Source organism: Mobula hypostoma, chromosome 12, assembly GCF_963921235.1.
Source record: "Mobula hypostoma chromosome 12, sMobHyp1.1, whole genome shotgun sequence".
NCBI lineage: Eukaryota > Metazoa > Chordata > Chondrichthyes > Myliobatiformes > Myliobatidae > Mobula > Mobula hypostoma.
The window spans coordinates 13,389,130-13,417,054 of NC_086108.1; the positions used below are offsets into that span (position 1 = coordinate 13,389,130).

General features: G+C 42.2%; 1 protein-coding gene across 2 annotated transcripts in view; it reads right to left on the reverse strand.

Moving 5' to 3' along the window:
- Positions 1-27,925, reverse strand: part of tnr (tenascin R (restrictin, janusin)) — a 213,470-nt gene that overhangs the window by 103,577 nt on the left and 81,968 nt on the right. For both annotated transcript variants that reach the window (XM_063063628.1, XM_063063629.1), the window contains 3 exons: positions 27,053-27,142; positions 18,001-18,129; positions 17,288-17,431 (listed from right to left, as the gene is read on the reverse strand). In XM_063063628.1, the coding sequence (XP_062919698.1) occupies positions 17,288-17,431; positions 18,001-18,129; positions 27,053-27,142 (363 nt within the window). The remainder of the gene's footprint in view (positions 1-17,287; positions 17,432-18,000; positions 18,130-27,052; positions 27,143-27,925) is intronic.

Genomic DNA, 27,925 nt, shown 5'->3' on the forward strand with positions numbered 1-27,925 from the left:
GCCAACAGAGAAGAAGTCATCACCCTGACACAGTGGTGTTAAGAAAACAACCTCTCCCTCAATGTCACAAAAACAAAGGAGCTGGTTGTGGATTACAGGAGGAATGGAGACAGGCTAACCCCTATTGACATCAATGGATCTGGGGTTGAGAGGGTGAACAGCTTTGAGTTCCTCGGCATACACATAACCGAGGGTCTCACATGGTCTGTATATACCGGCTGTAATGGTGTAAAAAGCACAACAGTGCATCTTTCACCTCAGAAGTCTGAAGAAGTTTAGTATGGGCCCCCAAATCCTAAGAACTTTCTACAGGGGCACTATTGAGAGCATCCTGACTGGCTGCATCACTGCCTGGTATGGAAACTGTACCTCCCTTAATTGCAGGGTTCTGCGGACAGCCCAGTGCATCTGTAGATGTGAACTTCCCACTATTCAGGACATTGACAGAGACAGGTGCATAAAAAGGGCCCAAAGGATCATTGGGGACCTGAGTCACCCCAACCACAAACTGTTCCAGCTGCTACCATCCAGGAAACCGCAGCATAAAAGCCAGGACCAACAGGCTCCGGGACAGCTTCTTCCACCAGGCCATCAGACTGATGAACTCATATTGATACAATTGTATTTCTGTGTTATATTGACTGTCCTGTTGTACATACCATTTATTACAAATTACTATAAATTGCACATAGCACATTTAGATGGAGACATAACAAAGATTTTTACTCCTCGTGCATATGAAGGATGTGTAATAAAGTCAATTCAATTCACTTCTTGAAAAGGCCTGCTGGAGTAGTGGAGAAGTGGAGTCAGGGATAAGTCGGAGGAGTATTGACCATAGATCAGCTCTTCCAGTGTTATTACAATCACAGAAATGTGGCTGAGGGAAGGACAGGGCTGGCAGCTCCACGGTATGAAAGTTCAGGAGTGACCGAGGGGAATGGAAAAAGGAAGGAGGTCACGCTGCTGATTAGCAAAAATATAATGTCAGTACCAACAGTCTGGAGGGAATGACCAAAGAAACAATTGTCAGCAGGAATTAGATGAACAGTTATACAATTATTGAGCAAGGAAGAGGCATGAGTGAGAGAAGGCAAAGAAGCTGTAGGTAGATTTTTCCCCCAGTTTATTTGTTCTTTCCTTCTTTATGCTTGCATGATGAGAGAAGGCAGAGTGACCTCCCGTGTCCCTGACAATCTCACCTGCAAGAAGTGAATCCAGCTGCAGCTTCTAACACTCTGCGCTAAGGAGTTGGAGTTGGAACTGGATGGGCTCCGGATCATTCCAGAGGCTGAGAGGATGATAGGTAGGATACGTAGAAAGGCAGTTACAGGTGAAGGATGCAGGAGAATGGGTGACAGTGAAAACAGTGAAACAGCCAGTGCAGAGCCCCCGTGTGGCCATCCCCCTTAACAGCAGGTATACCACCTTGGATACTGTTGGGGTGGTGGGGGGGATGATCGAGTAGAGGGGGGTCATAATGGTCAGGTCTCTGGCACTGAATCTGACTCTGTGACTCTGAAAAGAAGGAGGGAGAAGAAGTGAGCTGTGGTGACAGGGGAATTAGGGGAACAGAAAGGAGATTCTGTGGACAAGAACAAGATTCCTGGATACGAGTCACCGAGCAGGAGTACGTGAAGAGAGCTATCTTATCAATCAGGTCTGAGGATTAAAAAGGCAGAACTTCATGACACCTTTTCGGACTTGGGCTGTGACCAATCACTGAGTGGGATACATTGGAAAGGACAAATGGAAACAATGCCTGTGCAAGCAGGGCAGCCATTGTTGTGAGTGGGTCAGTGTTTACAGTGGTTTTGGCTCATCAGTCCTGGTTGAGGTAATGTATCCGGTAAGTTTCTCTTTTTGTTCTTAGTTCTTCATCCTGTTAGGGCATCGTAGTGCAGTGATAACGACTCCGGGGCAGTGTTATGTACTGTGTGTGAGATGTGGGAATTCTGGAAGACCTCCAGTCTCCATGATAACCACATCTGCACCGAGGAGCAGCTCCTCAGAGAATGTGTTAACAAACTGGAGCTGCAGCTCGATGACCTTCAGCTCCTACAGGAGAATGAGGAAGTGATAGACAGGAGCCACAGGAAGGTAGTCACCTCTAGGTTACAGGAGACAGGTGACTGGGTGACTGTCAGGAGAAGGAGGGGAAATACACAAACTGTGCAGAGTATACCTGTGGCTGCTCCCCTCAATAATAAATATACTGCCTATAGAAAGTATTCACCCACCTTGGAAGTTTTCATGTTTTATTGTTTTACAATATTGAATCACAGTGGGTTTAATCTGGCTTTTATTGACACTGATCAACAGACTCTATCGTATCAAAGTGAAAACAGATCTCTACAAAATTATCTAAATTAATTACAAATATAAAACACAAAATAATGATTACCTAAGTATTCACCCCCTTTAATATGACACACCAAATCATCACTGGTGCAGCCATTTGGTTTTAGAAATCACATAATTAGTTAAATGGAGATCACCATGTGCAGTCAAGGTATTCCAATTGATTGTAGTAAAAATACGCTTGTATCGGGAAGGTCCTGCTGGTGAGTCAGTATCCTGGCAAAAACTACACCAAGAAGACAAAAGAACACTCCAAACAGCTCTGTGAAAAGGTTATTGAAAAGCACAAGTCAGGAGATGGATACAAGAAAATTTCCAAGTCACTGAATATTCCTTGGAGTACAGTTAAGTCAATCATCAAGAAATGGAAATAATATGGCTCAGCTGTAAATCTGCCTAGAACAGGCTGCCCTCAAAAACTGAGTAACCTTGCAAGAAGAGGACTAGTGAGGGAGGCCACCAAGATACCTATGACAACCCTGGAGGGGTTACAAGCTTCAGTGGCTGAGATGGGAGAGACTGTGCATACAACATGTGACGAGAATACACATAAAATTAAGATGTTTGCTGGCCTGGGTTAGCATCAGTGACATCAGCAAGTGGTTTGCCACCTGCCCTCAGGGGAAGGAGAGATAAGGAACAATGGAGCAGCGTCTGGAGATGAGTAATGAAGGGACGGGAGAGAGAGCTGTCTGGAGCGGCTCCCCCCTTTGAACCTTGAACTGTTTGAAGTGATGGACAGGCGATACCCCAGCAGGGGGATAAAAAGGGACCGGTTCGCTAAGGCAACACACACACCACCCGAGGTAACGAGACCCTGGAAGCGGTACGCTTCTCACGAGTCGGTGGGAAGTATCAGACAACGGCCAGGGTGGAAAGGTACGATCAGCGGGAACCCGGTGTGTGTCCGCCCTTGCCTGGGTGCCAGGTTCACTGCAGAGGATCGACCGCATCTGGAGGAGGGGTCACAGTCGGTGACCTCAGGTGACATCACCAAGGACCTGCCCAAAAGCTGCTTGTGAGCCATATCGTCGGTCTGTGAGTGAAGCCGTGTCTGAATGATCAGTTGTTCCTGTTCTCTCTCTCTCTTCCCCCACGTTGTCCATCGCCATGGCAACGATTACTGCAAACTGAACTACTAAACTGGACTGAACTTTGAGTCACTTTGAAATTTGGTCATTTACCCCTAGACAACGATAGAGCTTGATTGATGCTGTTATCTTAATTCTGTGCACATGTGTGTTTGTAATCGTTGAACTGTTGCATTTATTATCCTTTCGATTACTGTGTTGCTTGTTTCTTTAATAAAACTTTCTTAGTTCTTGTACTCCAGACTCCAACTGAGTGATCCATTTCTGCTGGTTTGGCAACCCAGTTACGGGGTACGTAACAAACAACTGTTGCCTGGGTGCTTCACTAATGGCAGCTTTATGAGAGAGTGGCAAAGAGAGTCTCAGTTGAAAAAAAACACTCACATGAAATCTCAGCTAGAGTTTGCCAGAAGGCATAAGGGAGACTCTGAAGTTGGCTGGAAGAAGGTTCAATGGTCTGATGAAACAAAAATTGAGCTTTTTGGCCATCAGACCAAATGCTATGTTAGGCATAAGCCAAACACCACACATCATCAAAAACACACCATCCCTACCGTGAAACATGGTGGTGGCTGCATCATGCTGTGGGGATACTTCACTGCAGCAGGCCCTGGAAGGCCTGTGAAGGTAGAGGGTAAAATGAATACAACAAAATACAGGGAAATCCTGGAGGAAACCCTAATGCAGTCTGCAACATAATGGCGACTTGGGAGAAGATCTGTTTTCCAGCAAGACAATGACCCAAAGCCAAAGCTACACAGGAATGGCTTAAAAACAACAAAGTTAATGTCCTGGAGTGGCTAAGTCAGAGTCCAGACCTCAATCCAATTGAGAATTTGTGGCTGAGTTTGAAAGGGCTGTTCACTCACAATCCTCATGCAATCTGACAGAGCTTAAGCAGTTTTGTAAAGAACAAATTTTCTTGTATCCATCTCCTGACTTGTGCTTTTCAATAACTTTTTCACAGAGTTGTTTGGAGTGTTCTTTTGTCTCTACAAAGATTGTAGAGTCCAGATATGCAAAGCTGATAGAGACCTATCCACACAGATTCAGGGCTATAATTGCTGCCAAAGATGTATTTACTAAATAATGACTTGAAGGAGGTGAGTAATTATGCAGTCAATTATTTTGTATTTAATAATTGTAATAAATTTAGACCAGTTTGTAGAAATTGACTCACCAGCAATTGGACCTGTATTTTTACAACAGTCAAATGAAACACCATGACTGCACACAGGTGATCGCCATTTAACTAATCATGTGACTTGTAAAACAAATTGGCTGCACCAGTGATGATTTGGTACAGGGTTTTTTTTATAGAATATGACGAATAAACAGGAATAGGATACTAGGATGGTCAAAGATGGGAGGGTGAAGAGTAGGTTTGTATATATATATATATATATATAAGTGTGTGTGTGTGAGATTGGGTGAAGGGATTTAGAATGTATGTCCAGTGCACATTCTGGAGCAGAGGGTGGCGGTAATGCACCATTAAGCTGGATGCCAACCGCCGTAAAACAAGATACAGACAGACAGTGATGATTTGGTGTGCCATATTAAAGGGGGTGAATACTTATGCAATCATTACTTTGTGCTTTATATTTGTAATTAATTTAGATCATTTTGTAGAGATCTGTTTTCACTTCAATATGAAAGTCTTTTCTGTTAATCAGTGTCAAAAAAGCCAAATTAAATCCACTGTGATTCAGTGTTGTAAAATGATAAAACACGAAAACTTCCAAGAGGAGTGAATACTCTTTATAGGCACTGTATATCACTTTAGATATTATAGAGTGGGACACCCTACCATGGGGGAGCTGCGGTAACCAGATCTCTAGCACTGAGTCTGGTGCTGTGGCTCAGAAGACAGAAGATGTGAAGAGGACTGCAGTGGTGATAGGAGATTTCACAGAGGAACAGGGATGTGAATCTGTGGGTGTGATAGGGAAACCCAGATGATATGTTGCCTCCCAGGCACCAGGTTCAGGGATATCTCAGATGGGGACCATGGCATTCAAAAGGGGGTAGGTGAGCAACCAAAAGTTTTGATAAATATTGGTACCAATGACATGAGTAGAAAAGGTGAAGGGGTCCTGAAGAGAGATGTTAGAGAACAAGGTAGAAATATGAAAAAGAGGACCTTCGAGGTAGTCATCTCTGGATTGCTGCCTGTGCCACGTGCCAGTGAGGAGAAGAATAAGATGACTTGGCAAGTGAATATATGGCTGAGGAACTGGTGCAGGGTGCAGGGGTTCAGATCTATGGATCATAAAGATCTTCTCTGAGGAAGGTATGATCTGTACGAAAGGGATGGGTCACCTGAACCCGAGCGGGACTGATATCCTTGTGGGCAGGTTGGCTACAGTTATTCGGGAGGGTTTAAACTAATTTGGCAGCGGGGTGGGAACCGGGGTGATAATGCTGAGGATGTGTCAGCTGGTTTACAAACAGAGGCAATGTGTAGTGAGACTCCTGGCAAGAAGAGGCTGATGATAGGGCAAAATTGCAGTTAACAGGGTGAGTTGCAATGTAAAAGATGGACAAAAGGGTTAATACAGGGCTGAAGGTGCTATATTTGAAAGCATGCTAGATATGGAAAAAGGTAAGTGAACCTGTAGCACAGTTACAGATTGGCATGTATGACGTTGTAGGCATCACTGAATCATGGCTGAAAGACGATTATAGCTGGGAGTTTAAATCCAATGATACACATTGTATCAAAAGGACAGGCAGGCAGGCTCTTTTGGTAGAAAATGAAATCAAATCATTAGAAAGAGTTGACATAGGGTCATAAGGTGTTGAATCATTGTGGGTAGATCTTAGGAACTGCAAGGGTGAAAAGACCCTCATGCGAGGTATGGTAAGACCCCAAATATTAATAAAGATATGGTCTACAAATTACAATGGGAGATAGAAAATGCATGCTAAAAGGGCAATGTTACAATAGTCATGGGAGATTTCAGTCTGCAGGTAGATTGGCAAAATCAGATAGGTACTGGATTCCAAGAGAGAAATTTGTAGAATACCTACAAGATGGCTTTTTAGAGTAGCTTGTTGTTGAGCACACGAGGGGATCAGTTATTCTGGTCTGCATGTTGTGCAATGAACTGGAATTGATTAGAAAGCATAAGGTAAAAGAACCCTTAGGGACAAGTGGTCATAATATGATTGAATTCACCCTGCAATTTGAGGAGAAGCTAAAGTCAGATGTATCAGTGTTACAGTGGAGTAGAGGGAATTACAGAGGCACGAGAGAGGAGCTGGCCAAAACTGATTGGAAAACAACACTGGCAGGGATAATGGCAGAGCAGTAATGGCTGGAATTTCTGGAAGCAATTCAGGACTCACAGAATATATACATCCCAAAAAGAAAGAAGTATTCTAAAGGAAAGATGACATAACCATGGCTGATAAGAGAAGTCAAAGCCAACATAAAAGCCGAAGAGAGGGCATATAATGGAGCACAAATTAGTGTGAAGTTAGAGAATTTAAAAGCTTTTTTAAAGACAACAGAGGGCAACTTAAAAAGTCATTAAGAAGAAAAAGATGGAATACAAAAGAAAGCTAGCCAATAGCATTAAAGAGGATACCAAAGCTTTCTTCAGATACATAAAGTGAAGAAGAGGTGAGAGTGGATATCAGACCACTGGAAAATGATGCTGTTGCAGTAGTAATGGGGCAAAAAGGAAATGGATGAATTGAATAAGTATTTTTCTTCAGACTTCACTGTGGAAGACACGAGCAGTATGCTGGAAATTCGAGAGTTTCAGGTGTCAGAAGTGTTTGATGTTGCCATTACTAGAGAGAATGTTCTTGGGGAAACTGAAAGGTCTGAAGGTAAATTCCTCATATGGACCAAATGGTGTACACCCCAGGGTTCTGAAAGAGTTGGTTGAAGAGATTGTGGAGGCATTAGTAATGATCTTTCAAGAATCACTAGATTCTGGCATGGTTCCAGAGACTGGATAATTGCAAATGTCACTCCACTCTTGGAGAGGGGAGAGAGGTAGAAGAAAGGAAACTATAGGCCAGTTAGTCTGACCTCAGTCATTGGGAAGATGTTGGAGTCGATTGTTAAGGATGTGGTTTCAGGGTACTTGGAGGTACAAGATAAACAACAAATTTTGCCTAACAAATTTGTTGGGATTCTTTGAAGAAATGATGAGCAGGATAGACAAAGGAGAATTAATTGATGTTGTGAACCTGGATTCCTGGATTTTCAGGCCTTTGACAAGGAGCCACACATGAGGATGCTTAACAAGTTAAGAGCCTATGGTATGTCAGGAAAATATACTAGCATGGATAAAGCAATAGCTGATTGGCAGGAGGCAAAGAGTGGGGATAAAGGGATCCTTTACTGTTTGGTTGATGCTGACAGTAGTGTTCCACAAAGGCAGATACTTTTTACATTATATGTCAATTACTTGCATGAAGGAATTGATGGCTTTGTGGCAAAGTTTGCAGATGATACAAAGATAGGTGGAGGGGCAGGTAGTTTTAATAAAGTAGTGAGGCTAGAGAAGGATATAGACAGATTAAGAGAATGGGCAAGAAAGTGGCAGATGGAATACAGGGTTGGGAAGAGATTGGTGGAAGAAATGAAAGCATAGACTATTTTCTAAATGGAGAGAAAATTCAAAGATCTGATATGCAAAGGGGCATGGGAGTCCCTGTGCATGATTCTCTAAAGGTTAACTTGCCAGTTGAATCTGTGGTGAGGAAGGCAAATGCAATATTAGCATTCATTTCAAGAGGACTAGAATATACCTTTGCCTGGTCAGGGAGAGCGAGGAGGTGATAGAGAGGAGCTACAGTCAAGTAGTCACACCAGGGCCTCAGGAGACAGATATGTGGGTAACAGTCAGGAGAGGGAAGGGCCAGAGTCAGATACCATATCACTGTGGCTGTCTCCCTTAACAATAACTTCTCTTGTTTGCGTACTGTTGGGGGTGACAACCTACCTGGGGAAGCAACAGTGGCCACGCCTCTGGCGCAGTGTCTGGGCTTATGGCTCAGAAGGGTAGGGAAAGGAAGAGGAAGGCAGTAGTGATAGGGAACTCTACAGTTACGGGTCAGACAGGCGATTCTGTGGATGCAGGAAAGAAACACGGATGGTAGTTTCCCTCCCAGCTGCCAGGGTCTGGGATATTTCTGATCACGTCCATGATATCCTGAAGTGGGAAGGTGAACAGCCAGAGATTGTGATACATATTGGTACCAACAACATAGGTAAGAAAAGGGAGGTCCTGAAAACAGACTATAGGGAGTTAGAAAGAAAGTTGAGAAGCAGGACCTCAAAGGTAGTAATCTGGGGATTATTGCCTGTACCACGCGACAGTGAATATAGGAATAGAGTGAGGTAGAGGATAAAGTAAGTACATGTTTGGCACAGCAGTGTGGGCCAAAGGGCCTGTATTGTGCTGTAGGTTTTCTATGCTTCTATAAAAGCAAGGATGCAATGTTAAGGCTTTATAAGGCATTAGTGAGGCCTGATTTGGAGTATTCTGAGCAGTTTTGGGCCCCTTATCTTACAAAGGATGTGCTGACATTGGAGAGAGTTCAAAGGAGGTTCATGAAAATATTTCCAAGATTGAACATTGTGTCATATGAAGAGCGTTTGATGGTTCTGGGCCAATACTGACTGGAATTCAGAAAAATAACAGGTGATCTCATTGAAACCTATTGAACGTTGAAGGACCTCGATACAGTGGATGTGGAACGGACGTTTCCTATTTTGGGGAGTTTAAGGCTTGAGGACACTGCCCCAGAATAGAGGAGTGTCTTTTTAGAATGTAGATGAGAAATTTCTGTAGCCAAAGACTGGTGAATCTGTGGAATTCATTGCCACAGGTGACTGAGGAGGCCAAGTCATTGAGTATATTTAAGGCAGGGTTTGATAGATTCTTGATTCGTCAGGACATGTAGGGATACTGGGACATAGGGATACAGGAGATTGGGGCTGAGAAGGAAGATGGATCAGCCATGATGAAACAATAGAACAGAGTCAATGGGTCAAATGACCTAATTCTGCTCCCGTATCTTATGGTCCAATGGTATGTTACCTCCCAGGCCAAAAGTTCTCGGATGAAGTCCTCAGCACTCTTTTGGCGGGAGTGTGAGCAGCGAGAGGCCGTGGTCCATGTAGGTACCAATGGCATAGTTAGGAAGAGTGACAATGTTCTGCAAAGTGAGGTCAAGGAGTTAGGTGCTAAGTTAAAGGCCAGGACCTGCAAGGTTGTGATCTCAGGAGTGCTACTTGTCCCACATGCTTGTGAGGCCAGAAATAGTTCAACACATAACTAAAGAATTGGAGCAGGTGGTAGGGCATCAGATTTTGGATCATAGGGCTCTCTTCCATGGAATGCGGGACAGGAGAGAAAGTTTGTACTTGAACAGGAGAGGACAAATATCCTTGCCAAAAGGTTTGCTGGTGCTGCATGGGGTGGGGGGGGGTGTGGTGGGGGTAGGTTTAAACTAGAGTTGCAGGGGTATGGGAACCAGAGTGTTAGAATAGAAAGTAGAGGGGTAGTGGAGACAAAAGTTAAGACCTCCGACAAAGTCAGGAATCAAAAGTTTAAGCATGGTGGGACTAATGTTCTGAGCTGCGTATACTTCAAGGCGGGAAGTATTATAGGGAAGGCAGATCAGCTTAGAGCATGGATCAACACATGGAATTGTAACTATTACTGAAACTTGGTTACAGGAAGGGCAGGACTGGCAGCTCAATATCCCAGGGTTCTGTTGTTTTAAATGACAACAAGACAGAATGGGAGGGATGAAAAGGAGGAGGGGTGATGTTATTAGTCAAGGAAAATATCCCGAGGGTGCTCATCCAGGACAGACTGGTGAACTCGTCCAGTGAGGCGTAAGAAAGGTATGACCATGGAGTTATACTACAGCCCACCTAGGGTCCTAGGGATTTTGAGGAACAAATTTGTAAAGAGGTCGCAGACTTTTGCAAGAAACGAAGGTTGTTATAGTAGGTGGTTTTGAATTTCCATATGTTGTCTGGGACTCCCATACTGTCAATGGACTAGATAGGACAGAATTTGTCAAATGTGCTCAGGAAAGTTTCCTTAATCAGTATATAGAAGTCCCAATGACGGTGTGCAGTACTCGATTTCCTATTAGGGAATGAGACAAGGCAGATGAAGGAAGTTTATGTGGGGAAACACATTGTATCTAGTGATCATAATGACATTAGTTTTAAGGTAAACATGGAAAAGGATAGGTCTGTTTCACTGGTTGAGATTCTAAATTGGAGAAAGGCCAATTTGATGGTATCAGAAATGATCTGGCAAGTGTGGATTGGGAAAGCTATTTTCTGACAAAGGTGCACTTGGTAAGTGGGAGGCCTTCGAAAATGAAATTTTAAGAGTACAAAGCTTGTATGTGCCTGTCAGAATAAAGGGAAGAAGAAATAATCAGGCAGATTATTATTCAGATGGGGAGAAAACTCAAAAATCGGAAGTGCAAAGGGACTTGGGGGTCCTTGTGCAGGATACCCTAAAGGTTAACCACCAGGTTGGATCGCCAGTAAGGAAAGCAAATGCTATGTTGGCATTCATTTCAAGAGAAATAATGTATAAGAGTAAGGAGCTGTTGATGAGGCTCTATAGAGCACTGGTGAGACCTCATTTGGAATACTGTGTGCAGTTTTGGGCCCCCTATCTTAGAAGGGATATTCAGATGTTGGATCGAGTTCGGAGAAGATTTACGAGGATGATTCTTGGAATGTAGGGGCTAACATATGAGGAGCGTTTGTCGGCTCTTGGATTGTATTCATTAGAGTATAGAAGAATAAGAGGGGATCTCATAGAAACATTTCGAATGTTGAAAGGGTTGGACAGAGTAGATGTGGAAAGGCTGTTTCCCTTGGTGGGTGAGTCCAGGACAAGAGGTCACAGTCTTAGAATTAGAGGGTACCCATTTAAAACAGAGATGAGGAGAATTTTTTTAGCCAGAGGATTGTGGATTTATGGAATTCATTGCCATATACAGCTGTGGAGGCACGATCATTGAGAGTGTTTAAGGAGGAGATTGATAGGTATCTAATTAGTCAGGGTATGAAGGGATATGGGGAAAAAGCCAGAAATTGGAACTAGATGGGAGAATAGTTTCGCTCATGGTGGAGTGGCAGAGCAGACTCGATGGGCCGAATGGCCTACTTCTGCTCCTTTGTCTTGTGATTTTGTGAAAAATAACAGGCATAGGAAACAAGCAACACACATAAAAGTTGCTGGTGAATGCAGCAGGCCAGGCAGTATCTCCAGGAAGAGGTACAGTCGATGTTTCAGGCCGACACCCTTCGTCAGGACTAACTGAAAGAAGAGCTAGTAAGAGATTTGAAAGCGGGAGCCTTGCTTTTCAAGAGGTATTGAGGTCCTGGTTAAGAAGAAAAGGAGGTGCATGGCAGGTAGGGACAGATGAGGTGCTTATGGAGTATAAGAAGTGCAAGTTTGGGGGAGGCGAGAGAGAAATACAAGGTGATAGGCTTCACCTATCAAGTACTGCACACTCTTTCACTGGGACTTCTATGTACTGATTAAGGAAAGTTTTCTGAACACAATTGACAAACTCTATCCTATCTAGTCCTTTTACAGTTTGGGAGTCCCAATCCATACACAGAATGTTGGAATTGGCTACTATAACACGCTTATGTTTCCTGCAACAGTCTGCGATCGTTCTGCAAATTTGTTCCTCTGCATCCCTTCATACTGTTGGGTGGTTTGTAGTGTAGCCCCATTAACATGGCTATACATTTCTTATTTCTCAGTTCCACCCATAACGCCTCACTAAATTAGTTCTCCAGTCTGTCCTGGCTGAGTTATCCTGTGACATTTGCTTGGACACGGAGGATGTGAGTGAGGTTCTAAATGAGTACTTCACATCAGTATTTACCTAGGAGAAGGGAGTAGAGGATAGGGAGATCAGTGCCAAGTGTGAAGACCTTAAGTTCATTAAACGTTAAGCGTTAACAGTGAGAGGCAAGACCCTTAACAATGATGATGAGCAGAAGGATCTTTGGGTCCAGGTTCACAGCTTGCTGAAAGTGGCTACGCAGAGTTGATAGGGTGCTTAAGAAGGCAGATGACATGCTTGCCTTTGTTAGTCAAGGCAATGAGTTCAAAAGTCAAGAGGTTATGTTGTAGCTTTATAAAACTCTAGTTAGACTATGTGGAGTATTGCATACAGTTCTGGTCCCCTCATTACAGGAAGGATGTTGAGGCTTTGGAGAGGGTGCAGAAGAGGTTTACCAGGATGCTGCCTGGTTTAGAGGGCGCGTGCTATAACAAGACATTAGACAAACTCGGGCTGTTTTCTCTGGAGCGGCAGAGTCCGAGGTGAAATCCGTTACAGGTTTATAAGATTATGAGAGGTATACATAGAAAAGGCGGGTAGGATCTTTTTTCCCAGCATCGAAATCTCTAGTACCAGAGGGCATGCATTTAAGGTGAGATGGGCTAAGTTCAAAGGAGATGTGAGGGGCAAGTTTGTTTTTACACAGTGGTGTTTGCCTGGAATCCACTGCCTGGGGTGGTGGTAGAGGCGGATTAGGGATTTTTATAAGATGTTTAGATAGGCACATGAATATGAGGGGAATGGAAGGACAGGAACATTTTATAGACAGGAGGGATGAGTTTAGTTGGCCATTTGATTTTTAATTTATTTGGTGAGTACAACATTCTGATCTGAAAGGCCAGTTCCTGTGCTGTTCTGCTTCCATGTTCTATACAAGGATAGGATTAGTCTTTAAGTTCAGGTGTTGAATTAAGAGAAGGCTAAGCTTGGCAGTGTAAGAGAAAACCTGGTGACAGCTGATGCTTGTGGGTAAAACAATGTCTGACAGGTGGGAGTCTTTTTACAAAGTATTAATATAAGCTCATGGACGTCCAGCATCTGCAGATTTTCTCTTGTTTATGGATAGAATGTACAGCTAAGGGGAAAGGCAAAGATAGCAAGATTAAGGAACCTTGGATGACAAAGGTTACTAAAGGTAATCTGTTACTACAGCTAGGGGATGTTGATGGTGATTTAAGTGAATACCTCACCAAAGAGAGGGTCACAACAAAGATTAGTACACCTGAGGAACAAGCCCATTGGCCCACCATCTTGTGCCAAACTAATTCAACTGTAAATTAAATGCTTTCAGCAAACAAATCCTTTTTGCCTACCCTACATCCAAACCTCTCCATTGTCTGCATACTTGTGTGCCTATCCTCTTAAATACGTAGAGTCATAGAGCACTACAGCAGAGAAATGGGCCCCTCAGCCCATCTTGTTGGTGTCCAGTCCTATCAACCCGCACCTGGACTGTAACCCTCCTCACTCCTTCCATCCACGTACGTATCCAAACTGTTCTTAAATGTTGCAATCAAACCCGTGTCTGCCACTTGCGTTGGCAGCTCATTCTGAGTGAAAAAGTTCCTCCTCATGTTCCCCTTAGACATTTTCCCTTTTACCCTTAAACTGTGATTCTAGTTGTAGTCTCACTCAGCTTTAGTGGAAAGAGTCTGCTTGCATGTGCCCTGTCTATATGCCTTATAATTGTGTATCCCTCTATCAAATCTCCCCTCATTCTCCTATGCTGCCGGAATTAAGTCTTAACATATTCAACCTTTCCCTTTAGCTCAGGTCCTCAAGTCTAGGCAACATCCTTGTAAATTTTCTCTGTACTCATTTAATCCTATTGCACAAAATACTCCAAGTTTAGCCTTGCAACGTCGTATAAAGTTTCAAGAGAACATCCTCGTTATCAGGTCTGCCTCCACCTCCACCCCAGCAGTGTGCTCCAGGCACACACACCACTCTGTGTATCCATGCATCTCCTTTGAACTTGCACCCTCTCACCTTACATGCATGACGTCTACTATCAGATATTTCCACCCAGGGAAAAAGATGCCGCTGTCTATTCTATCTCTGCCTCTCAGAATCTTACAAGCTTTTCTCAGGTCTCCCCTCAGCCCTCGCCAGTCCATGGAAAAAAAAGCCAAGTGCTCCGACTTCTCTTTATACCACATGCCCTCCAATCCATGCAGTATCCTGATAAAATTCTTCTACACCCTCTCCAAAGACTTCATCTTTCCAATAATGTGGCAACAAGAACTGAGTTCAATACTCTAGATAAACCCAAACCAGATATTTATGAAGATGCAAGCTAACTTTCTATCCATTGAACTCAAATGTTTCAACAAATAAAGGCAAACATGCCATAAGCCTTCATTAACACCAGTTCATACATATGTAAATACATGTACTGCATGTATATCACAGACAGCAAAGATCCCAAATTCCAGTGCTGATTAACACCAGCTACGGACTTCCATCCAGGGTAACCACTAACACTACCCTCTGTGGACAAGCCAGTTCTGATTTTAAATGGCCAAGCCGCCAGGGATTCCATGCATCCTAATATTCTGGATGGCCCTCCCAATAAGGATCTTGTCAAATGCCAACAGTCATGGAAGTGTGTGTCTCAGAACATGTTTAAGAATAATCTGAAGCTTAACTGTATTAAGAAGGAGGGGCTATTAGGCATCATAGAGCACATGATGGGTGATAAGTCCCCAGGGCCATATGAGATACATGCAAGTCCCTGTGGGATGCAAAGGAGGGGATTACTCAGAGATTTTGCATCTTCCTTGGCCACAGGTGAAATGCCAGAAGACTAGAGAGCAGCTGGTGTTGTTCTTTTGTTTAAAAGGGTCAGCAGGGGTAAGACAATAACCACAGGCTGGTTAAAGTTATATCACACAATTACTGGATTACACCTAGTATTATTTATGTACATTTGGGAAAACGGGATGTTCAGCATAGTTTTGTGCAGGGTGTGACAACAAACCAAATTATCAGAAGATTGATGCTGATGAGAGAGATAAGGGAGACAATGGAGAAACATTCAAAATGCTAATAAGAGAGAAGAGAGAGATTAACGAGAAAGAAACACATTTCAGAATATTGACAGACCGGTTGCTTTGAACCTGAACTGTTTGAAGTTTGATGGACAGGAGATACCCCAGCAGGGGAATAAAAAGAACAGGTTCGCTAAGGCACGACACACACCATGAGATCACGAGATAACGAAACCCTGGAAGAGCGGTGTGCCCCCACAAGTTGGTGGGAGTTTGGAGGTCTGATCGCAGGAACCGACCATAGATGCACAGGGTGAAAGGGTACGATTGGCGGGAACCTGGCATGTGTGTCCGCCCTTGCCTGGGTGCCGGGTTCACCGCGGAAGAACGGTCGTATCCGGAACGGAGGGGTCACAGTCGGTGACCACAGAAGACATAAAAAAGGGTCCGCCCGAAAGCCAACTGCGAAGAACATCAAAGGTCTGCTGAATCAGATTTGCATATCTCTATCTCTCTCTCTAACGGCGCAACAGCGATTACTGCGAACTGTACTTAGCTGAACTGAACTCTGCGTCACTTGAGACTGATCATTTACCCCTAGACTGCGATAGAGCTTGGTTGATTCCTATTACCCTAGTTCTGTGTACATGTGTGTTTTATCATTGCTAACCTGTTGTATTTATATCCTTACGTTTAGAGTACTGTCTTACTTATTTCTTTAATAAAACTTTATTAGCTTCTGTTAAACCAGACTCCAACTAAGTGGTCCATTTCTGCTGGTTTGGCAACCCAGTTACGGGGTACATAACAAGGGGAATCTCCTGACTTACAAGTTTTTTTTTGATGAAGGTAAAACAGTAGACATTCTTGTTTGGAGTTCAGTAATGTATTTGACAAGGTTTCACATGGTAGACTGGTCCTGAAGTTTCTGGCATATGGTGAGCTGGATAATTGAATGGAAAAATTGGCTTGGTGATAGGAGGCAGAGGGCAGTGGAAGATATTCTAATTGGAAGACAGTGATGAGTGGTTTACTGCAGCAATCACTGTTGGGACCTTTGTTGTAATTGAATATATATTAACAACTTGGAAGAGAATGGAGAAGGTACAATTAATAAGTTTGCCATGACACAAATGTTGGTGGTGTAGTGGATAGATCAGATGGAATGTCGGCGATGTACCGGAGGATAAAGTTTAATGCCAACAAGTGTGTGAGGTGATATATTTTGGTAGGTCATTGATGGGAAGGGTATACACAATAAATGGTGGTGTGATAAGATGGAGAGAGAGACTGGGTTGTCCAAGTCCATAGTTGCTGAATAACTATGTTGGATAAGGTGGTATACTGTAGGTGACAATATGATGGCTTGTCTTCATATAAATAAGAGTTAGGATGTTATGTTGCAATGTTACAAAACACTCATATTTGGAGTACTGTCTGCTGTTCACACTATAGGGGGAATGTGGTTGCATCGGAGAGAATGTGGAGAGCTACACCAGGATGTTGCCTGATTGAGGGACATTAGTTATAGGGAGAGAATGAATAGGCTGTACTTGTTTCCCCTGGAATGAGGGAGGCAGAGGGTGACTGACAGAGATAGGTGAAATAAGAGGCATCGATAGGGTCAAAAGTCAAAATCTTTTTCCTCAGGTTGGGGGTATTACAAACAATGACAAAGGTTTTAGGTGAGAAGTAGCATTAAAAGACATCTGAGGAGAAAGTATACTTTTATATACAGAGAATGACTGATATCTAGAATGTGCTATGAGAAGTGGAGGTGTTGGATATATACACTGTTTCAGAGACATTTAGACCGATCATTAAATTGGCAAGGTATAGAAGGAAACAGACATAATGTGATTAGTGTAAACGGGTGAAAAGGTTAGTATGGATTTGTTGTCTGAAGGGCCTGTTTCTGTGCTTTACAACTCTGTAGTCATTTAAAGATTGCAAGTGTCATTACCCAAGTTGGTTACTGACCTGTGTGCACAGTATATGACAGCAGCAGACTCTTGGCCAGCCCTTGAACTGTATTAAATTTCACCACGTACTCTGTTGCAGGCTGCAGATTGCTCAAGGTGTATTCCGTCAGCAACGATGAAATGTTCACACTCTCTACTCCACCTAAAAAGCACAGTTGAAAGAGGAGCAGTCAATCAGCAAAGCCATGAATGAGTGTCAGTGTTGTCAGCACCTTCATCCTCGTGAGATTCACTTCAGTCCCTGCACACATGGCACCCTCTCCCACTCTGGAACAACCAGAAAACAGCGGCAGTGAACCTGCAGTCCCAGCTGCTACACACGGAGGCTTGTGGGTCCAAGGTACTGTACCATCCAGTAACCCAAGGATAAAACAGTGAGACAAATGAAGCTTTGTTTTGCTCTCTCTGATGGAGACAGAGTTTCATGGTACAATCCAGGGCAGTACAAATCCCTCAAACAATATCACTAAACATATTGACATGTATAACAACGAACAATCACGGTTCATTTACATTGAGCATAATTCTTACTACATTTCCTACATTACCATGGCAATACTAATTCAATATCTGCAACCTAGGACATGTGGAAATCATGAAAAGTCTGTACTTGTTGGATACAAAGCCCCATGTCCTATCCATGCAAACAGTGCCAGAGAAAGCCAAAATCCTTTTCTGTTCTATGACTGGAACTTAGGAGCCATTGATTACCCGAGTGGTCGGAGGCTGGATGGTAGAACATCTGATAGTAATCAAAGGGAGCATTGGGCTTGTTCCAGGAGATGGTTACCGAATCATGAGAGATATTGCTGAAAGCAATGCTCCGTGGTGGATCCAAGGCTGCAAAACAAAACCAGGTACAAAATGAGGATCAGAAAATCAGAAAGGTTAGCAAACCTGAGACATGGGAGGGTTATGGAGGGATCTGAATGAAGAAAATGCCATGTATGTGATCATTTATCAAAACTCTCTGGAGGGTCCAGTGGATTACAAGACAGCGGACGTCGTGCCACTGTTTAAAAGTATGTAAGCAAAAAGGTGGGTAACTATAGACCAGTTAGCCTCATATCTGCAGTTGGGAAAATGTTTGAAGCTATCATTATAGAAGAAATCTAGGCCCTTTATAGCATTGAGACCTAGAGGGATCTTGGGGACTGTGTCTAAAGTTCACTAAAAAATAGCTAAGTAAGTGGATAAAGTATTTTAATAAAAGGCATATGGAATGCTTGCCTTCATTGGTTAGGGTGCTGAATATAAGAGTAAGGAAGTCTTGCTGTAGCTGCAGAAAACTTTATTCCAACTGCACTTTTAGAGTAGTGTGTGCAATTTCTGTCACACCATTACAGGATGACATTGTTGTTTAAGATGGTGTTGGTGAACCACAGCGACTTCTGGCTGGTGGCTAACAAAACAAGGATAGCAACTAAATACTTTGTTAACCATATTTTTTTTCTGGCAAACAATCATTGTAAGTAATAGTCTGTAACTTTTTATTGGACTTGGAGGCAATTTGATGAGGCAGAACCAAGGTGAGGCAGCGGTCCAGTCACCAAGAGAATGGAAGAGCATGAAAGATCAGACACAGGCGGAATCAAAGCCACAGGGTCCAGGCCCCAGAATGTATTGACGCAACTGAATACAATGTGCATAGGGAGATTTACAGGCCGAATCAAGGTGCTGAAGTCCGGCATATCCAAACAGCAGAATCCATTGTTTGGATGGAGATTTAAGCACTAGGCCAGATTAAAAAGGTCAGTGTATCGAGGCCCAAGATGAGAAACGGGCCGGTTCAGGTTGCTGCTCGAAGCAGCAGAAGTTCAACTTCGGAAGGAGAGTTAAGCGCAGGATTCTTGGCAGTGTGGAGGAGCAGAGGGATCCTGGGGTCTACATCCATAGATCCCTCCATGTTGCCATGTCAGTCTATAAGGTGATTAAGAGGGCGTATGATGTATTGGCCTTCATTAGTCAGGAGATTGAATTCAAGAGTTACGAGTTAATGTTGCAGCTCTACGAAATCCTGGTTGGACTACACACTTAGAATATTGTGTTCAGTTTGGTCGCTCATGATAGGAAGGATGTAGAAGCTTCAGAGAGTGAGCAGTGGATGTTGCCTGTTATGAGGATGGGTTGAGTGAGCTGGGGCTTCTCTCTTTGGAGCGAAGGAGGATGAGAAATGATTTATTAGAAATATACAAGATGGTAAGTCGCCTAGATCAAGTGGATAACCAGAGACATTTTCCCATGCGAAAATGACTAATACAAGGGGGCATAATTGACTGGAAGAAGGTATAGGGAGGATGTCAAAGACAGAGAGATGTGGGTATGTGGAACACGCTTCCAGTGTGGTAGTAGAGCAGACACTTTCTGGACACTTAAGAAACTCGTAGATAGGCACGTGTTTGATAGACAAGTAGGAGGGAAGGTTTAGATTGACCAGGTTATAAGTTCAGCACAATATCGTGGGCCAAAGTTCCTGTACAATGCTCTAGTAGTCTACGTTCTCAACACGAATACAACTTTCGCACACCTTTGCACCATTCCCCATTGCTTACTGTGAGCTTTAATGTTGAGAGTGACCTACACTAATACAGTGTCGGTACCTGCTATGGATACTGTACCACTTTACCTGTTGCATCTCCCACAGATGCCTCCCCAGATAACACCAGTCCTCTCCTGTCATTAGTTTTGGTCACATTAACATCTTTTCTCAAACTCCCAACTACCTGTACATTCCACCTCTGGAAATTGCCCTAACTGCACCCCCACCCCCCATGTTACACTTGATTGCAAATTAATATTAAATAGTTCAAAGTGGAAGTCAGAAGTTTTCAGTTAAACTAAACAAAATATGCTTGAAGCATTCTGCATGTCAGGGAGAGCCGGTCTCGAACCTCAAATGATAATAGTTTCATCTTACTAAGACACTGCCCGATTTTTGAATGGTTCCTGAAGTCTCTGTTGTTATGGTGTTATATGCCCCTGGTTTGATCACGGGACAGTGGGATGATGTAATTGTCTCATGACCGACCGTGGGGTGATGTTATCTGACATGAAGGCATGCTCCCTACGGTATTTAAGGAAGCCCGCCAAAGTGTGACGCAGTTTTTACTTTCTATTTTAAGGTGCAAACACGTTGTTGTCGGCAGTTTCGCCAATCGCTGCCAGTTTTTGTTTGTTGCACCTTTGTTTTACCTTTACAGTCTAGTATTGGACAGTGAATATCTTACTAAAATATGAGAACCCAAAGGATTGGGTAAAGTTAACGACGTTCGGTGTTTTGGAAGTGATCGACTGTTTAGAATTGGAATCGTCTGGGAAATTGTGCAGGCACGTTTGAGTTAAACCCCTGCAAGATCAGGATGGTTTGTGCAGTGTCCACCCTCCTGAGAGAAAAGGTCAGTTACTTTATTTCTTCGTTGTTGCTTCAACAAGGCATCGCTCGACTGTGATTGGCAGATTCGTCATTTTCTTCGGAGGAATTGTTGCTGCAGTAAAGTCTCGTCTTAAAGACTGTAAAAAGCACTAGGACTTTTCAACTGACTACTTTAAGACTGTGTTCGAATTTACCACTTTAAGACCTATTTCTAAGTTCGACTGTTTGTTTGATATAGCCACATAACGGTTAACTGCCGGTTAAGCTAGTTTGTTTACTTTTCTATGTATTTGAGTAGAGGTTAATAAATATCATTGTTCATTTATAAAACCTGACTCAATTTCATATCCGTTGTTGCTGGACACGTGACAAAAGGGGGGGGCTCGTCCTGATCTGTTCCGATTTTGGGCTTAATTGCTTGTTTAATTATCGATCTGATTGGAAAAGGGGAAATATTCGATTCCTTTTGTTTGATTGGTTTGTGTGTGGTAATCAGCAGCAGTGGATATTGACAGCTTTCTGTTGTCACCAGCCCCAGCGGTATTAGCGAAGGTGAAAAACAGTGATGTATTAGAGATTGTTAAAAGGTTGGACCTTAAAGGAATATTGACAGTTACAACTAAGCCAGTAATTCAGAGGAAAATCGTGGAACTCTATACAAATTTGGGAGTTTTTGACGAAGCAGAGTTAGATAGGTTCCCTGCCAGTAAAGAAGCGATCCAGTTACACATGGAACAGGTAGCGTTAGAGAAGCTTAGAGTAGAAGCTGAGTTAAAACAAAAACAATTAGAAGCTGACTTGGAAAGAAGTTGGTTAGAAGCTGCAAATAAACAAAAGGAATTTGAGCTAGTGATAGAGCAGTTAAGGTCTGAGAATCAGTCCTCCGGTTCCAGGAAACCATTTGTTGCTAGTCAGGCTGTTAAATTGGCTCCTCCATTTAATGAGGCAGAAGTTGATAAATACTTCCAGCATTTTGAGATAGTTGCTCGGAAATTTGAAGAAATCTATGGACCAAACTTGTGTGGAATTTGCTTACGATAAATCTGTATGTTTTGAGCGATGGGTTACCTCTAAAAATGTGAATGGGGAGTATGATACCTTGAAAGAGTTGATTTTAATGGAGGAATTTAAAAGGTGCATCCCAGTTGACGTAAGGACTTACCTGAATGAGAGGGACACTGCTACATTGCAGGAATCTGCTAATTAACAGATGAGTATGTTTTAATCCATAAGTGTTAATTTCCTCCAGGTAGAACTTTTAAGAAAAAAATTAGCATAGATAGTCAGGGTAGACCAGAAATTAAATTAGAAGTTAGTGAAAAAGGTAAGGAGGAAGGGAAACAAGTGAAGGAAAGACCTTTTGGTCCTATTTGTAATTATTGCAGGAAACCTGGTCATGTAACAGCTAACTGTTTCCGACTGAAGAAGAAGGAGAAGGAGGCAGTCCCAGATGCCTGCGTGTAACATATTGAAACACCTGTAAATCCACAGGGTTCGAGAAATTCAAATGAAGCTTTGTCAGGGTCAGACCAAGTTAAGAGAAGAGAGGATATGATCATTTTATAACTGATCATTTTATTGGTCAGGGCATGAAAGAATATGGGGAGGATACAGGAGATTGGGGCTGAGACACAAATGGATCAGCCATGAGGAAATGGTGGGGCAGACTTGATGGGCCAAATGGCCTAATTCCGCTTCTATATCTTAAATCCATTGTGGTTCACTGCATAGTTTTGTATCCTTGAAAGAGGAGTCCACTCCAGTGCCAAGTACTGGAGCTTCTCAGTCACTTATGTTAGACAGTGTTCTAGAATTTAGTAATGAGTCTGACATTGGTGAGGTAAACTATATACGAGGTGTTGGGAGTGCCCTTATGCCTGTACATCCGCATAGAGTAATTTTAAGGTCAGGGTTAGTTTCAGGACTTGTTAAAGTAGGACTACAACCCAGTTTACCCGTGAATGATGTTTCTCTATTGTTAGGGAATGACCTAGCAGATGGACAAGTTTTTCCTGAAGTGCATTTGACAATTAAGCCCATCTCTGATGAACCAAAAATGGATTCTAACATGGATTCCTCCTGTGTTGTAACCTGAGCTACGGCCAAAAAGATTGCTGGTGCGGATGGGTCTGCTACTCATGACCGTTCAATTCAGGACTCAAATTTTGATGATTTGTCAGAAACTTTCTTACCTTCATTGTTTGATCAAGATTCTTGTAGTAAGTCTGACCATGAAGATTTGTCTCTGTCTCAGAATGAAATTATAGCAGAGCAGAGTGGAGACCCCAAGATTGTCAAATTAAAAGAACAAGCTCTTCCAGATAGTGAAGTTGAGGAGGTGCCAGTACGATATTATTTTAAAAGTGGAGTGTTAATGAGGAAGTGGAGATCACATACAATTCCTGCAAGTGAGGAATGGGAGGTTGTTCACCAGGTAGTAGTTCCTAAAGTTTATAGGAATGAGATTTTAACTTTGACTCATAGTATGCCCTTGGCTAGCCACCAAGGTGTGAAGAAAACTGTGAACAAGGTTTTTAAATATTTTTACTGGCCTGGTTTAATAAAAGATGTGGCGACATTTTGTCAAACTTGTCACGCTTGTCAGGTTGTGGGTAAACCTAATCAAGTTACTCCAGTGGCTCCACTGCAACCTATTCCCGCATTTGGTGAACCATTTTCCAAAATTATTGTAGATTGTGTAGGCCCATTGCCAAAAACTAAAGCTAGCCACCAATATTTGCTGACTATTATGTGTACCACATCTAGGTTTCCAGAGACAATACCTCTTAGGAATATAATGGCTAAAACTGTAATAAAGGCTCTTATAAAATTCTTTATTTATTTGGATTGCCTAAGGAGATCCAATCTGATCAAGGTAGTAACTTTATGTCTGGATTGTTCCAGCAGATAGTTTATAAGCTGGGAGCCAAACAGATTACATCGTCTGTGTATCACCCTGAATCACAAGGGGCCTTAGAGAGGTTCCATTTTACCCTCAAAACCATGATTAGGATGTTTTGTGTTGAAAATGAGGATTGCGATGAGGGCATTCATTTACTTTTGTTTGCAGTAAGGGAGTCAGTGCAGGAATCTCTAGGTTTTAGTACTTTTGAACTTGTGTTTGGGCACAGAGTTCAAGGACCTTTGGCATTATTAAAGTAACAGTGGATTAACAAAGAAGCACATTATAATTTGCTGGATTATGTTTTAAAATTTAAGGAAAGATTACAAAAAGCTTGTAGCTTAGCAAGGGAAAATTTAAAATTTGCTCAGGAGAAAATGAAAACTTGGTATGACAAGGAAGGTAGAATGAGGTCATTTAAGCCTGAAGATCAGGTGTTGATTCTTTTCCCGGTGCAAACAAACTCTACAAGCTAAATTTCATGGTCCTTATGAGATTATATCTAAAGTTAATGATGTAAATTATGTGGTAAAAACACCAGATCGAAGAAGGCCAACACAGCTTTGTCATATAAATATGATAAAACCATATTATGAGAAACAGTCTGCTACTATGACTGCTGTGGTCAATAATAATGAGTCCGATCCCTCTGGGAATTTAATGGATGATTCATTTGAAACTCATTATAAACCAAACGTTATTTCTGCCGGATTACCAAACTCGACAATTCTGAAAAATATTGATGTGAAATTGGTTCATTTACAGTCAGAGCAGAGGCAGCAGATGAAGCAGTTAATTTTTAAATATAGTGATTTATTTCCAGACATTCCTAAAAGAACCACAGTAGCTTCACATGATGTAGATGTTGGAGATGCCAAACCCATAAAGCAACATCTATATTGGATGAACATGGAAAAGTGTGCACTTGCTGAATAAGAAATTAAGTATATGTTAGAGAATAATATTATTAGACCTTCTACTTCGAATTGTAGTTCATCTTGTGTCATGGTACCTAAACCAGATGGTAGTTTCTGGTTTTGTACTGATTACAGGAAGGTGAATGCTGTAACAAAAACAAATGCATTTCCAAATCCCTAGGGTAGATGATTGTGTGGACAAAGTGGGAAAAGCAAAGTTCCTTACAAAGATTGACTTGTTAAAAGGGTATTGGTGTGTTCCACTGACGGATAGCGGTAGAGAGATTTCTGCATTTGTAACACCATCTGGGTTATATGAATATAATGTTCTACAGTTTGGAATGAAGAATGCACCAGGAACTTTCCAGAGACTGATTAATTCTGTGATTCAGGGGTTAAAAGATAAGATGCCTTTAGTGATGATTTAGTTACAGGAAATGATACTTGGGTAGTGCATATTACTGCAATGGAGAAACTATTTGAAAGGCTTTGAAAAGCTAACCTAACTATTAACTTAGCTAAAAGTGAATTTGGTTATGCCACTGTGACCTACCTTGGTTATATTCTGGGTCAAGGTAGATTAGCTCCTATTCAGACAAAAGTTCAGGCAATTTTAGAGGTACCCACTCCAACTGGTAAAAAGACTCTCAGAAGATTTTTGGGAATGGTAGGATATTACCGAAAATTTTGTAAGAACTTTGCTGACATTGCCCTCCCATTAACTAACCTCTTGAAGAAAGGTGAAAAGTTTGTGTGGACAGTACTTTGTCAGGAGGGCATTTGATAAATTGAAAACTATGCTGTGTCATCAACCTGTGCTCAGGTCCCCTGACTTTGAAAAACCATTTTTCATTATCTGTGGATGCCAGTGATGAGGCTGCAGGAGCAGTGTTACTCCAAAGGGATGAGATTGATGAGGCTGCAGGAGCAGTGTTACTCCAAAGGGATGAGATTGATGAGGCTGCAGGAGCAGTGTTACTCCAAAGGGATGAGGGTGATGAGGCTGCTGGAGCAGTGTTACTCCAAAGGGATGCCAGTGATGAGGCTGCAGGAGCAGTGTTACTCCAAAGGGATGAGGGTGATGAGGCTGCAGGAGCAGTGTTACTCCAAAGGGATGCCAGTGATGAGGCTGCTGGAGCAGTGTTACTCCAAAGGGATGAGATTGATGAGGCTGCAGGAGCAGTGTTACTCCAAAGGGATGAGATTGATGAGGCTACAGGAGCAGTGTTACTCCAAAGGGATGAGATTGATGAGGCTGCAGGAGCAGTGTTACTCCAAAGGGATGAGATTGATGAGGCTACAGGAGCAGTGTTACTCCAAAGGGATGAGATTGATGAGGCTGCAGGAGCAGTGTTACTCCAAAGGGATGAGGGTGATGAGGCTACAGGAGCAGTGTTACTCCAAAGGGATGAGATTGATGAGGCTGCAGGAGCAGTGTTACTCCAAAGGGATGAGATTGATGAGGCTGCAGGAGCAGTGTTACTCCAAAGGGATGAGGGTGATGAGGTTGATCGTCCGGTAGCTTACTTTTCTAAGGAATTTAATGAGCATCAGAGAAATTATTCAACCATAGAAAAGGAATTATCTCTTGTTTTGGCTTTACAATATTTTGATGGTTATGTTGGTGCAACTCAGAAACCACTCATAGCTAACACCGATCATAATCCATTAGTATTTTTGACTAAGATGAAAAACAAAAATAGAAGGTTACTGAATTGGAGTTTGATGTTACAGAAGTATAATATTTTGATAACTCATATTAAAGGCAAAGATAATGTGACTGCCAAATGTCTGTCCCGATGTTGAATTTACAATATTTTTGAGTGGAATTTTAATATTTGTAACACTCTGACTGTACATTAGTTGCAAGGTGCTGTATGATAATTCTATGTATATTGTGTATGTTGTAGGTTTTATACATTTGTATATTTTTTTGTAAATTGTTGTTAAAATTTTGCTCATGATAGACCAAAATTTTCCCTTTTTTGGGGAAGGTGTTACATGCCCCGGGTTTGATCACGGGACAGTGGGATGATGTAATGGTCTTCTGAGTGGGATGATGTAATTGTCTTATGACCGTGGGGTGATGTTATGTCACGTGATGGCATGTTCCCTATGGTATTTAAAGAAGCATGGTATTTAAGGAAGCCCGCCAAAGTGTGATACAGTTTTTACTTTCTATTTTAAGGTGCAAACACGTTGTTGCTGGCATCGCTTGACTGTGATCGGCAGATTCATCATTTTCTTCAGAGGAATTGTTGCTGCAGTAAAGTCTCTCCTTAAAGACTGTAAAAAGCACTAGGACTTTTCAACTGACTACTTTAAGACTGTGTTCGAATTTACCACTTTAAGACCTATTTCTAAGTTCAACTGTTTGTTCGATATAGCTGCATAACGGTTAACTTCTGGTTAAGCTAGTTTGTTTACTTTTCTATGTATTTCAGTAGAGATTAATAAATATCATTGTTTGTTTCTAAAACGTGACTCAATTTCATATCCATTGTTGCTGGACACGTGACAATGGAAGCACAAGGTGGAATTGGAACAAATAAAGTAGTGCAGGGAATCTACCTGTTCTTGTATTCATGGTGGCTGTAACACTTTGTTTCATCTCCTTAACAGCCGATATTCCGATACCATATTCAGTATTGGGCGATAGATCTGCAGATGAAACAGAGAGCCATGCAAGGTGACAGCATGAGAAGGGTGTAACACAACCACAATTTCAACACAAAATGCCACAGCTTTATAGGTAGAGTAAACCAACTTTCAATTAAGCAGTAGCATTTATAGAGAGAAATATCATCTCTGGTCCTTCAGAGTTGGAAATATTTATTGACAAAACATGATGAATGCACAGGATTCATCATGTCTGGCTGGTATTGAATAAGAGACAAAGGCGGCTGACTTAAAATATTGACAATCTCTCCTCCCATAGATGCTGGTCTACTGAGGTTTTACAATATTTTCCAATTTGTTTTCAATTTTAAGCATCTGCAGTTGATATAATTTTCCAGAAATGAAGGGAGTGGGGAAAAGGAAGTAGGTTAACAGGAATCACAAATAAAAGAAAATACATGGGAGTTCAGCTGCACAAAGTGCAATCTTTCCTTATAACATAACCTGCCTATTTCAGTTGGTAGTGTAATATCCTGTACCTGTTCCCACATGAGTTACATCCTTCTTTAAATGCGATCAATGCAATTCAGTGTCTAGCAATGATCTGCTTTGTTTCCACCAACAGGAGAAACATTAACTCCACTGCAATTGACATCATTAGTACCATTACCACGACCATTTCTACAATTAGTACTGTCACCAATCATGCCACTGTTAATGATACAATTAGCAGCAGATATGGTACCAATATCTTCAAGTGTACCAGTGACACCATCAGCAGGAATGCTATTACATGCCAGTTAACCTCATGTCATAATGAACAGT